This window comes from Drosophila willistoni (genome assembly GCF_018902025.1).
Source record: "Drosophila willistoni isolate 14030-0811.24 chromosome XL unlocalized genomic scaffold, UCI_dwil_1.1 Seg142, whole genome shotgun sequence".
NCBI lineage: Eukaryota > Metazoa > Arthropoda > Insecta > Diptera > Drosophilidae > Drosophila > Drosophila willistoni.
Genome location: NW_025814053.1, coordinates 5,911,974 through 5,926,084, shown reverse-complemented (window position 1 = coordinate 5,926,084; position 14,111 = coordinate 5,911,974). Strand labels below are relative to the sequence as shown.

At 36.6% G+C, this 14,111-nt stretch overlaps 1 protein-coding gene across 1 annotated transcript; it reads left to right on the top strand.

Moving 5' to 3' along the window:
* Positions 1-7,653: 7,653 nt before the first annotated feature.
* On the top strand, positions 7,654-9,008 carry LOC6644547 (ubiquitin carboxyl-terminal hydrolase isozyme L5). Its single transcript, XM_002067503.4, has one exon. The coding sequence runs from the start codon at positions 7,791-7,793 to the stop codon at positions 8,919-8,921; it is 1,131 nt and encodes a 376-aa protein (XP_002067539.1). The 5' UTR covers positions 7,654-7,790; the 3' UTR covers positions 8,922-9,008.
* The last annotated feature ends 5,103 nt before the right edge of the window (positions 9,009-14,111 follow it).

Genomic DNA, 14,111 nt, shown 5'->3' with positions numbered 1-14,111 from the left:
AAAATCGTTACTATCCTCCAACTGGCCAACGGACTGGCTTTTAAACTGAATCTCCATTAGACCAGATATCTAGCGATAACTTCTCACTGTGACGTTTTGGCGTAAATAATCACAACACACAAAATGATTATCTTTTGTTTGCACAAGATAAAGAGTCGGGGGCTACCGATTTATGATATTGCGGTTAAATTGTTGCCTCTAGTTTTCTGTATATAAAATTCTTTTCGTTTGCCCAAAAGAAAAAAACAAAACTTTCATCTAAATCTTTTCTACACGTATTGAAGATTATGTATATTTAATTTAATACAAATATGTGTATCTAATATCACATTATAAAACAAACTCTAAATATCTATTTTTTGACCCACAAAATGAAATAAAAAAAAAACACGGCAAACAAACAATAAGAAATACTTGGAAAAGAGATAAAATATTAAAAATAGAAGAATGGAAATAATATAATTTTAAGAGCATTAAGATCATGTGAATCATTGTCAACATGCGTGCAGCTAGAGTTACAATTATTTTGCCAAAAATGATCATAATAATAAAACAATTATGATCTTGTTACTAAGAATTCATTAAGTGCTTAACATAAAATTAAAATACAAGAAAAATATATGAGTTGAAGCGCCAATAATGAGATACCCTGTAATACGTAAAAATCATAAGTTTTACAATAAAATGTCTGAAACGCAAGAATACAAAATTATTTAAAAATTTGTTTGAGCAGGCTTCAGGTCAATCTTACTGATTTATTTGTAAGACTTTAAATCATAGGCAGCACAAAAGGTGAGCAGGTTGTCTGTATAGCTATTTCAAGAACCACCAAGTTCTATCATCAGCAGACTTCGCTAAAGAATCCACAATTGTAATGGCCATACCATATCTTCAACACTAAAACTAGTTGGGAATTACATTGCCAACTAAATGAAGCGAAAAAAGAACGGCAAAGCTTGCAACTGCAGATTCCACCTTTTTTGTGTGCATACCCATGGGCGCCAGCTGAATTAGTGTAAAGGGCTTCGCCTTAACCAACTAATCGTCGCGCCCAAATATTTTGTAATAGTATATTGTACTATATGCAAAAAAGAGGGTTTTTACAGCAAGTGTAAAACGGCGGGCCTTCCGTTTTTGGTATTTGTCTAGATTTCGACCTTATTGAAGTGAATCAAAAATTTGTTTGAGCAGGCTTCAGGTCAATCTTACTGATTTATTTGTAAGACTTTAAATCATAGGCAGCACAAAAGGTGAGCAGGTTGTCTGTATAGCTATTTCAAGAACCACCAAGTTCTATCATCAGCAGACTTCGCTAAAGAATCCACAATTGTAATGGCCATACCATATCTTCAACACTAAAACTAGTTGGGAATTACATTGCCAACTAAATGAAGCGAAAAAAGAACGGCAAAGCTTGCAACTGCAGATTCCACCTTTTTTGTGTGCATACCCATGGGCGCCAGCTGAATTAGTGTAAAGGGCTTCGCCTTAACCAACTAATCGTCGCGCCCAAATATTTTGTAATAGTATATTGTACTATATGCAAAAAAGAGGGTTTTTACAGCAAGTGTAAAACGGCGGGCCTTCCGTTTTTGGTATTTGTCTAGATTTCGACCTTATTGAAGTGAATCAAAAATTTGTTTGAGCAGGCTTCAGGTCAATCTTACTGATTTATTTGTAAGACTTTAAATCATAGGCAGCACAAAAGGTGAGCAGGTTGTCTGTATAGCTATTTCAAGAACCACCAAGTTCTATCATCAGCAGACTTCGCTAAAGAATCCACAATTGTAATGGCCATACCATATCTTCAACACTAAAACTAGTTGGGAATTACATTGCCAACTAAATGAAGCGAAAAAAGAACGGCAAAGCTTGCAACTGCAGATTCCACCTTTTTTGTGTGCATACCCATGGGCGCCAGCTGAATTAGTGTAAAGGGCTTCGCCTTAACCAACTAATCGTCGCGCCCAAATATTTTGTAATAGTATATTGTACTATATGCAAAAAAGAGGGTTTTTACAGCAAGTGTAAAACGGCGGGCCTTCCGTTTTTGGTATTTGTCTAGATTTCGACCTTATTGAAGTGAATCAAAAATTTTGTTTGAGCAGGCTTCAGGTCAATCTTACTGATTTATTTGTAAGACTTTAAATCATAGGCAGCACAAAAGGTGAGCAGGTTGTCTGTATAGCTATTTCAAGAACCACCAAGTTCTATCATCAGCAGACTTCGCTAAAGAATCCACAATTGTAATGGCCATACCATATCTTCAACACTAAAACTAGTTGGGAATTACATTGCCAACTAAATGAAGCGAAAAAAGAACGGCAAAGCTTGCAACTGCAGATTCCACCTTTTTTGTGTGCATACCCATGGGCGCCAGCTGAATTAGTGTAAAGGGCTTCGCCTTAACCAACTAATCGTCGCGCCCAAATATTTTGTAATAGTATATTGTACTATATGCAAAAAAGAGGGTTTTTACAGCAAGTGTAAAACGGCGGGCCTTCCGTTTTTGGTATTTGTCTAGATTTCGACCTTATTGAAGTGAATCAAAAATTTGTTTGAGCAGGCTTCAGGTCAATCTTACTGATTTATTTGTAAGACTTTAAATCATAGGCAGCACAAAAGGTGAGCAGGTTGTCTGTATAGCTATTTCAAGAACCACCAAGTTCTATCATCAGCAGACTTCGCTAAAGAATCCACAATTGTAATGGCCATACCAATTTTTGATTCACTTCAATAAGGTCGAAATCTAGACAAATACCAAAAACGGAAGGCCCGCCGTTTTACACTTGCTGTAAAAACCCTCTTTTTTGCATATAGTACAATATACTATTACAAAATATTTGGGCGCGACGATTAGTTGGTTAAGGCGAAGCCCTTTACACTAATTCAGCTGGCGCCCATGGGTATGCACACAAAAAAGGTGGAATCTGCAGTTGCAAGCTTTGCCGTTCTTTTTTCGCTTCATTTAGTTGGCAATGTAATTCCCAACTAGTTTTAGTGTTGAAGATATGGTATGGCCATTACAATTGTGGATTCTTTAGCGAAGTCTGCTGATGATAGAACTTGGTGGTTCTTGAAATAGCTATACAGACAACCTGCTCACCTTTTGTGCTGCCTATGATTTAAAGTCTTACAAATAAATCAGTAAGATTGACCTGAAGCCTGCTCAAACAAATTTTTGATTCACTTCAATAAGGTCGAAATCTAGACAAATACCAAAAACGGAAGGCCCGCCGTTTTACACTTGCTGTAAAAACCCTCTTTTTTGCATATAGTACAATATACTATTACAAAATATTTGGGCGCGACGATTAGTTGGTTAAGGCGAAGCCCTTTACACTAATTCAGCTGGCGCCCATGGGTATGCACACAAAAAAGGTGGAATCTGCAGTTGCAAGCTTTGCCGTTCTTTTTTCGCTTCATTTAGTTGGCAATGTAATTCCCAACTAGTTTTAGTGTTGAAGATATGGTATGGCCATTACAATTGTGGATTCTTTAGCGAAGTCTGCTGATGATAGAACTTGGTGGTTCTTGAAATAGCTATACAGACAACCTGCTCACCTTTTGTGCTGCCTATGATTTAAAGTCTTACAAATAAATCAGTAAGATTGACCTGAAGCCTGCTCAAACAAATTTTTGATTCACTTCAATAAGGTCGAAATCTAGACAAATACCAAAAACGGAAGGCCCGCCGTTTTACACTTGCTGTAAAAACCCTCTTTTTTGCATATAGTACAATATACTATTACAAAATATTTGGGCGCGACGATTAGTTGGTTAAGGCGAAGCCCTTTACACTAATTCAGCTGGCGCCCATGGGTATGCACACAAAAAAGGTGGAATCTGCAGTTGCAAGCTTTGCCGTTCTTTTTTCGCTTCATTTAGTTGGCAATGTAATTCCCAACTAGTTTTAGTGTTGAAGATATGGTATGGCCATTACAATTGTGGATTCTTTAGCGAAGTCTGCTGATGATAGAACTTGGTGGTTCTTGAAATAGCTATACAGACAACCTGCTCACCTTTTGTGCTGCCTATGATTTAAAGTCTTACAAATAAATCAGTAAGATTGACCTGAAGCCTGCTCAAACAAATTTTTGATTCACTTCAATAAGGTCGAAATCTAGACAAATACCAAAAACGGAAGGCCCGCCGTTTTACACTTGCTGTAAAAACCCTCTTTTTTGCATATAGTACAATATACTATTACAAAATATTTGGGCGCGACGATTAGTTGGTTAAGGCGAAGCCCTTTACACTAATTCAGCTGGCGCCCATGGGTATGCACACAAAAAAGGTGGAATCTGCAGTTGCAAGCTTTGCCGTTCTTTTTTTCGCTTCATTTAGTTGGCAATGTAATTCCCAACTAGTTTTAGTGTTGAAGATATGGTATGGCCATTACAATTGTGGATTCTTTAGCGAAGTCTGCTGATGATAGAACTTGGTGGTTCTTGAAATAGCTATACAGACAACCTGCTCACCTTTTGTGCTGCCTATGATTTAAAGTCTTACAAATAAATCAGTAAGATTGACCTGAAGCCTGCTCAAACAAATTTTTGATTCACTTCAATAAGGTCGAAATCTAGACAAAATTATTTAAGTTTGAATTTTAAATGTTAATAAATAATTTGGTAGGTACTTATATATCTAGAAAATTTATATTTTTTATGTCTTTTCAAGTATTTACTTATCGTCAGCATTTTAATTTCTCTACTTAGTCTGTAGTTTTGTTCCCCTTTTCGTTTTTACTAAACTATATTTTCTTCTTCTTTTCAACATTCTCCCTAGTTTTAATATTTCTTTCTAGAGGGTATCATAGAAGAAATCAAAAGAATAACAAAATGTAATCTTAATCTTTTTTGAACGTCAAGGTAAATTAATGATAAAAAAGCTGCGCATTTCCGTTGACTGTGAAATGTGAAAGATTCTTTTTACTTTATTTGCACAAATATCGAAAAACAAACAAAATTCAACACTAGAATGTGTTGCTTGATATATTCGCAAGATTTATTCATCCCAAAACGGAACTGATCACAAAAATTAACAACAACAAAAATAAATAATTCCATCTTCTACATTTCGTTAGACTGTTTTTTTTTTTGTTTATGTGTTTTCATTTCTTCTTTGTATATGTGACGCAAACGACTAAAGATAAGATATTTTGATCCATGCTTTTGGTTAAAGATTAAGTACAAGTTATGATTACGCATCGTCATCGTCTAGATAATTAGTTATGTATATGCCAAGCCAAATGATACCGGATATGGATAAGAAAATGCAAAAAGAAACACTGGCCCGATTTAACTTAATGACTAATTTGCTCAGGTGACACCAGATGTGACATTTCCCAAGCTAGGCCATATTTCCAGGTGTGCTTACATCAAACAAATATCACACACAAAAGACAGAAAAAACTCTATAGTAAAAATTATGGCCATTGCATATGCCCTTTGAAGCCGGGCAGAAAATTGCCTGAAATTGAACAATTAACGGCCTCTGGATATATGCATTTTACATACATTTGTATGTATATTTCATATCTACACGCAAATACACATATGTACATATGTACGTATATGTATCCTTTTTGTTCAAATACCCTTGCTGAGGTTATAACGAAATTAATCAGGTGTTCAGGAAGAGTATTCAATTTCATTTAAATGGGATCAGTTATTATCATAAACTAAAAAGTAAAAACAAAACACTATCCATTGGTTCATCTTGTAAAAGTTATAGAATTCACAAAAAACTAACTTTCGATTCGGACTTTATATTATATGATTTAGTTAGCTCTAATTGGATTAATCAAAATAAACTTTAATGAAACTTTGGTTTGCAGATTTTCGGAGAAAATTCTTATTTATATTTGCTAGAGTATTACAATTTCGATACGATGAAAGTAAATCCCTCCACCCACTATTTATTTATAATATTTTTTGTCAGGATTTTTTTGTTTCTGCTGCTTTAATGCGGTTAAATGCAATGCAGGCTCATATTGCGGTTACGGCATGTCTAGACAATATAATAAATACAGTTAGGGCCATATATTTGTATTATCATATTTAACAGATACCGATATACAGATACAGATACAGATATTTTATAATTGTCAAAAAATGTTTGAAATGTTGCTGCCAATTTGTTGTGGGCTTATCGATGGGCTAAAATGGAAGAGAAGTGATTGGGATTCTGTATTTGAATTAAAAAAAAAATACGATATTCTTTTTGTTTATTCTTTGGAATGTGAAATGAAAATCTGCAATGTCAACATATAGATAATCGGATTTGTCAAATAAGAAGAAAAACTGCGTTAGTGGAGTGAGTTCTTTAATATTTAGGATTTTTGGAGGGAAACCTTCTATGTGAATGTTGGTGGTCAAATTTCTTATATGTACCTGATTATTATGGCATCAGTCTCTATGTTTTGGGTCCATCTGCAATTCCATTTCCTTTGCAATCTTTATGCATTGATGTTGGTAAACAATTCACGTGCTAATTCGCTCATCACCCAGTGTTAAGCCCAGGGGCTTGAGGTTGAGGTCCTCTGCGGTCCCTAGACGAACGAAACCGATGGACGACAACGGAGATGACAAAAATCCACTGCCACTTGCTTCCCTTTTATGCGACGCGGTGCTTTTAACCGCTGTGCCTTGGCATGCAAATCAAGCTGGACATAGGGAAATAGCGCCCAGTTGCCCAACAGATCCAAATTATGCAACTTGTGCATCGGTTGCCCTACACACAGAGCGCACACCTCGCATTACTCTTTCTTCCTTCTGTTATTCCCTTTAACCTACAACTGAGTACTGCGTTAATGTTGTTGGCGTTGCGGTCGCGTCTGTGGCTGCGGCTGGTGGCTGGTGGCAACGGACTCGTCCACCGAATCGTACGCTCATTGGCGTTGCACAAAGCGGACGTTGGCGGTGGCTAAATTTGCATAAATTAACAATGTTTCGCAATTGCAGCCACTGATGCAGCGAATTCTTGTACTCTTGCATCAAAATGCTGCCAGCAGTAGGTGGCGGCCGGCGGGAAGGGGTATGGGGTAGGGGGGATCTAACACAGACACTCAAACATATGCAGATACTTACTATGTATGTATGTATGTATGGGTTGTAGCGTTTTATTGATTTGATGCTGCAATGCACTCATTATCCCTTAGGCAGTCATTCTCCATTTGCCCATGGGACAGTTAATTCCAACCAAAATGAAACTAAGACATATTGATAATCATCTTAAATTAAAACATAGAAAACTATTCACGTTGTGACGTGTACATACATATGTACCTAAATGGGGGGCGATATCTGACAATGATGTAAATTTACTTCTTCTCAATTGCTTAAAACTTAACCAAGTTTTCGAATAGGTTAAGAATGTGGTAAAGCACTGAAACTCCTTCTGAGTTCCTTTTTGTAGGTCATGAGCGGCTGCTTATATAAAGGATACTTTTGTAAGAATTTTAGGCCAGTTTGTCTTATTTTCTATTGATTCTCTTTTCGTCCTTTGGTTTTGTCGATTCTATTGATAAATATTAGCAAGGTTTATTCACACAAACTTAGTTTACTCACAGATTCGTAACCTTTTCACAATTGATCAGCAAAGTAACCCGTTTAATTTTAGTTTATGGTAACACTAAGACTCATAGTGATTATCAAATGTGCTTTGCAAGAAAACTCTCAAACTAAATCCAAAATTCAGAGTTCCAACAATAAGAAACAAGATTGAGATCTCGAATTCTATTTGTTGTGTTTAGTTTATTTTGTGTATTTTTTTTTTGTGGCCCAAAAATGGAAACGAATTCATCAGGATCAAAAGAGCCGCAGCAGCAGCAAATGGCCGAGACTAGTGGACAGTCACAGGCAACAAGCAATGAATGGTGTTTGATTGAGAGCGATCCGGGAGTATTCACTGAATTGATACGTGGATTTGGATGTGTTGGTGCCGAAGTTGAGGAGATCTGGACATTGGACGCTGGCGCCTTTTATCATTTGGAACCGATACATGGCTTGATATTTCTCTTCAAGTGGATAGAGAACGATGAGCCAGCTGGACGAGTGGTGCTGCCAGATAGCGAAGAGGGTAAAGGGATATTCTTTGCCAAACAAATGGTGACCAATGCCTGTGCCACACAGGCCATATTGAGCTTGTTGTTGAATCTCCAACATGAGGACATCGAACTGGGTGAAACGCTGATCCAATTTAAGCAAATGTGTCAAGAATGTGATCCCTATAAGCGGGGTCAGAATCTGGGTAATTCGTTGCAGATACGTCAAGTGCATAATTCGTTTGCTCGACCCGAAATCTTTGATTTGGATACAATCAAGCAACAGTCTAGCCTAACAGAAGATGATTTCTATCATTTTGTCGGCTATATGCCAATTGGTAATCATCTGTATGAGCTGGATGGCATGCAGGAGGGACCCATTGAGCTGGGCGAGATCAAGCCGGGTCAGAATTGGCTGGATGTTGTTCGTCCCATAATTGAGGCCCGTATGAAGCGTTATTGTGTCGGCGAGATACATTTCAATTTGATGTCTCTGGTTTCAGATCGTCAGCGGGCTTATGAGCGTCAAATTGCCACATTACAGAAACCAGGTAATGATATGCTGCTAGATAGCAACCTCTCTGAAGCTGAGCGTATGATCGAGATAGCCGATTTACAGAGGCTTCTCGAATTCGAAATGGAGAAAAAGCGTCGCTATCACAAGGAGAATTCGCGACGTCGTCACAATTATCTTCCCTTTATCTTGGAGCTGCTGAAACAACTGGGCGAGACGGGTCAATTGATGCCCATCTATGAGAAGGCCAAAGAGAGATCGATTTTGCAAGCCAATTACCAGTTTAGCAGATTGAATGCAATGCCAACTGATTGTAATGATGAATCGGTGAAAGTGGAAACTAATCCGCCCCCTAAGTAATAGTATTGTATAAAAAAATTGTAACCAGTCATATGAATCAGTAATAAGTATGTCAAGTTTATTGAATAAATCAGAGTACAATAATTACTTACTCTTAGCAAATCATTATACCCTTGCAAAAAGGGTATATTAATTTTGGTCAGAAGTGTGCAACGCATAGAAGGCAGCATTTCCGACCATATAAAGTATATATATTCTTGATCAGCACGACGAGACGAGTTCAAATCGCCATGTCCGTCCGTCCGTCCGTCCGTCCGTCCGTCCGTCCGTCCGTCCGTCCGTCCGTCTGTCCGTCCGTCTGGATCAACGTAAACTCCTCCTAGACCGTTGGAGCTACAGAGCTGAAATTTTGCATGTAGGCTTGTATATACTGCAGGCGTTGTATATCTCGGATTCAGCCGGATCGGATCACTATATCATATAGCTCCCATACAAATGGCAAAGTCACGAACAGTGACTTTTCTTAATAACTTCGTTATTTTCTGACCTATTGTCATGAAATTCAATATTTCCGTTTTTCCACTTTAATGGCTATAGGTAAGAAAAAAGTTACCAAAAAAGTTGCAAGGGTATACAAACTTTGACGCGGTCGAAGTTAGCCCCGGCCCTCTGGTTTTAATTCAATTTATTTAAATAACAAACTATCTGGAAAATGTATTCAACAACTTATTTGAGCAATATTTGAATGCATTTATACTGGTATACTATACTGGTGTACTATAAATGCAGGAGTTCCCCAAGGAAGTGTTTTAGGCCCTGTACTTTATACATTATTTACATCTGACTTGCCTATCGCATCTAATGTCAACGTGGCTACATATGCAGATGATACGGCGATAATCGCATCAAGCAGCATTCCTAACAGGACAACAGAATACCTACAAAGAGAAATTTGCCTAATAGAAAAATGGTTACACAAATGGAAAATCAAAGTTAACTCGCAAAAGTCTGTACAAGCAACATACTCCTTAAGACGAGGAAATTGTCCAAAAGTCTTACTAAACAATTGTGAAATCCCCCAAAGAGATTCAGTTAAATATCTTGGAATTCATATTGATCGAAGGTTAACCTGGAAGGCACATATCAAAGAAAAACAGAAGCAGTTGAATATTAAAACCGAAAAAATGTACTGGCTATTAGGACAAAAGTCTCAGCTTAACATTGAAAACAAAGTAAGACTTTACAAAGCAATATTAAAGCCTGTTTGGACTTATGCGCTACAACTTTGGGGAACCGCGAGCCAATCAAATATTGAAATTATGCAACGCTATCAATCGAAAACCCTACGCACAATCGTTAACGCACCTTGGTATGTTTCCAATGCTGAAATACATAAGGACCTTAATATACCATTTGTAAAGGATGAAATAGCAGAGTTTAGTGTTAGATATATTGACAGACTGCACAACCACCCAAACTCATTAGCTCTAAGTCTACTTAATAATTTAACAACAAGAAGACTAAAAAGATTACATATATTAGATCTTCCAAATAGGATTTAACTTTTGTTTTATATATGTACATATACATAAATATAAATATATATACCATATAAAATGAATATATAATAATACACATGTATAAATACTTAAGTAGATTTAATTACTCGTCTGTACAACTTAGAGTTTATATATAATAGTTGACTCAGTGGAGCCGACTATTCCTGTTATGTTTTTATGTATCTCCAAATTTACTGATTGTCCAAGGACAGATTGTAAATAAAAAGAATTGGTAAAAAAAAAAAAAAAAAAAATTTATACTGGTACTGCAATTATTTAATTATTAATTCAATTCAAATCCTTATTTTCTTACCCCAATGAACAGAGAAGGGCATCAAGCTGACATAGCTTCATGTTTCAACCGCATTCCTGTCCTTGTCAACGAATCGCTCCATCTCCATCATCCTCATCCTCTTCATCATCATCATCATCCAGGAATGTCGCGCTTATTTGTTTATGTTGCACAAAGTAAACAACTAATTTTAATTCGCCGCAGGAGCCGCAGACGACAAGATGATGATGACCATGACGTCGACGACGACGACGATGACGACGACGACTAAGACGAAGACGAGGAACAAGATGATGATGATGTAGTCGACGATTTTGCTAGAGTGGACAACCGAACGAGATATGGCAATGGGGCTGGACGGCAGCTGAGGCAGTTAAATCAAATAAAAGAATACATATAGACATACATATACATACATATATATGTATACATTTATACAACTAGCAGACAGCACAACAAACCGCAAAGCACACTACGTCTCCTTTTATTTAACATACTTTTTCATATACTTTCTCAGGGTATTACAAGTTGACTTAGAAACCATCTTTCTACATTGAATGGGTTTACTTAGGAGGAAAATCCACTACCTTTTGGACAACTATAATGTTTCATAATCCCAATAACTAGTGATGGAAAAAAAACATCGATGTTCTCTTGGCGATGTTTCTCGATGTTTACCGATGTTTTTGTCGATGTCGATGTTCAGCGATGTATCGATGTTTCACCAAAACATCGGTTCTTTTTGCCACTTATCAAATTATTTCATATAATTAAATGAAGCTGTATCTTTCAAACCTTACTTAAACTATAACTTGAAGCGCATTTTTTTCAGATTGACAACAAAGATAACATAAAGGGTTTTTCACGGACTGAAAAAATGATATGACAGATACAATAAATAAATTGAATAAGCCCAAATCAGGTAAACGAAATTTTATTTCAGAAAGTAAAGCCCATAAATACTTTATCAAATAGTTTCTGAAAGATAAGGCTAACAATGAGAAAAGAGAACAGCGGGTTTTAAAATTTTATAAATACCTTATTCATTTGAGATTAATTTAAATATTAATTTAAAAACTTTTAACTATTAGAAAACAGTGAACTTTATTAATTTAGAAAAACATGAGACATACATCGATGCATCGAGATATTAGCCCGATCGATTATTAACATTAAAATTATCGATGAACATAGACATCGTTGTTTGTATTGAAATTTACATCACTACTAACTATAACTTGGGTTAGGTAACAATAAATAATAAATCTAACATATATTTCTATATTTATGAGAGGCGAATTAAATGAAATTTTAAAGTAAAAGACTTGTAAAATTTTGTAAGTATTTTAATTTTCAAACCAAAGACTAAAACTGTTGGCAAACCCAAAAAGTTGAAGAATTTTTGAAAGATTTTCATAGTTTTCAAGGAAGATGTATTCAATTGATCATTTGTTCACTCACTTGCTGGTTTTATCATTCATTTAAACTGCTCAGTCGTTGATTCACATGTTCCTTTAATCACTTACCAACTCACTTGTTTCACTCAATATATTTGTATTTGGAATTTTGTGATGAAATATTATTTACTCTCTTTTCTTTAGCATCTAATTGAATTGGATGGAATGGAATGGATACAAATGGATCTAAATGGAATGAAAGAAAATTCAGTTGTAGGGTACATTCCATGTCGGTTAAACTTTTGAAAAAAAAAAACGTTTTTCTTTCTTACATTTTGATGGTTTTGCGTTTTGTTTTGACATTTTCCATTTATGTATGTAAATATGTGTAGTAGGTGGAGTAAAACAACAACAATAACAGCAATAACAAAATGCTGCACAGTCAAATTATCTTTAAATAATTTAGATTTAGAGTGAGCGAGAGGAAATGATACAACAGGGCAAGAAGTGGTGGACAAGAGAGGCGAATGGAAGGGGGCAGAGGGTTGGAGAGGTTTTCAAATGGTTTGGGGGCGTGGGATTTCCAAAACTGATTTGGCTGGCGTATGCTTTTCTCTTATGATTATTATTTTTTTTTTTTGTTGTGTTTTTTTATTCTTTCGTTTTGTTTATATTTGGCAAGGGCGGACAACATGAAAGCGGAAACGGAAGTGCTTACCTTTCGCACACACATGTAGGCACACACACACACACACAGACCCATAGATACTCTGGCATGCAAAATATTCCTGCTGCGCCTTGAAGTGCTTGGCGACCTCCCGTCACTCTCTCTCTCTCTCTCTCCCAAAAATAAAATTGGTTATGGAGCGGTTCGTCAGGACTGCGGTGGGTCGTATGTGTGTGTGTGTGGGTTGGCGGAATCGGGAGTTGGCTCATTCTGCCAACTCAGCTTTAAAATATGTCCACAGGTGCACACAAGCAGGCAGCTTGTGGAATTGACTTTCCGCTTTTGACTTGTATGCCAAACGCAAAAGGCAACAAGCAAAAAAAAAAAAACCAACACACATATACACACATACATACATACATATAACGAAAAAAGAAAACAGAAGAAACACGAGGAAAATGAAACACGACAAAAATTGGCATACCAAGCCAGAGGGTTGCTTAAAACTATCACCAACTTTGGAAAAGACTTTTGAATTAGAACTATTCACAATCTGATTATCATGGTAAATAGTTCTAACTAGTTCTAACTACTGAAACAGAATCTAAAAATATTTTCCAAAAGTTAGGATCTTAGGGTTCAGAAAGTTTCTAAAGATTGATCTTACAGAAACTTTGAAAAGTTTCAATTGAATCTTTGATACCTTGCAATAGACCCTACCGAAAGTCAAGAACTTTTAGAACTCTGTTCAAATTGGTTTCTTAAAACTTTTCAAAGTCATTTCCTCTACAAATCGAAATCACTGATTGTTCAATCTCATCTCCGGTTCACCACCTTTATACCATCAGATGTCGGGCTATAGACATACATGTCGTTTACGCTGGAAAAGGCTAATTGAAATTTGCCATTAATAATGCAAAAAGGTTTCGGTGAGAAACTTTTAGGTCCACCCACAGGCTAGCCACAGACGCACACACATGTGTGTGTGTGTGTGGGTACTATTTTAAATATTTCAAATATTTGTAACATTTTCTCCAACTCCAGTTTTAACTCTCAAGTAAGCAAAAGTACAGGGAAAACCAACATCTACGGCCTCACCATTTACCGCATACGCCAAAACCATCAACCGGCTGGGAAAGAGGGAAAGGACAGAACAGAACAGAACAGAACAGAACATAGCAGAGCAGGACAGGACAGGACAGGACAGGATACGGCACGACAGCTCGACTGGAATGGAAGGTGATTGTGAATGCTTATTTTCTGGTCCGTCAGTCGACGACGTTAACGTCACCGTAACAGTCACCGTTACCACATGGAAAAATGTTCTTCCTTTTC

Bases quoted from the DNA above. Each gene is read 5' to 3' on its own strand.
- LOC6644547 (XM_002067503.4), top strand. From the start codon at position 7,791: ATGGAAACGAATTCATCAGGATCAAAAGAGCCGCAGCAGCAGCAAATG.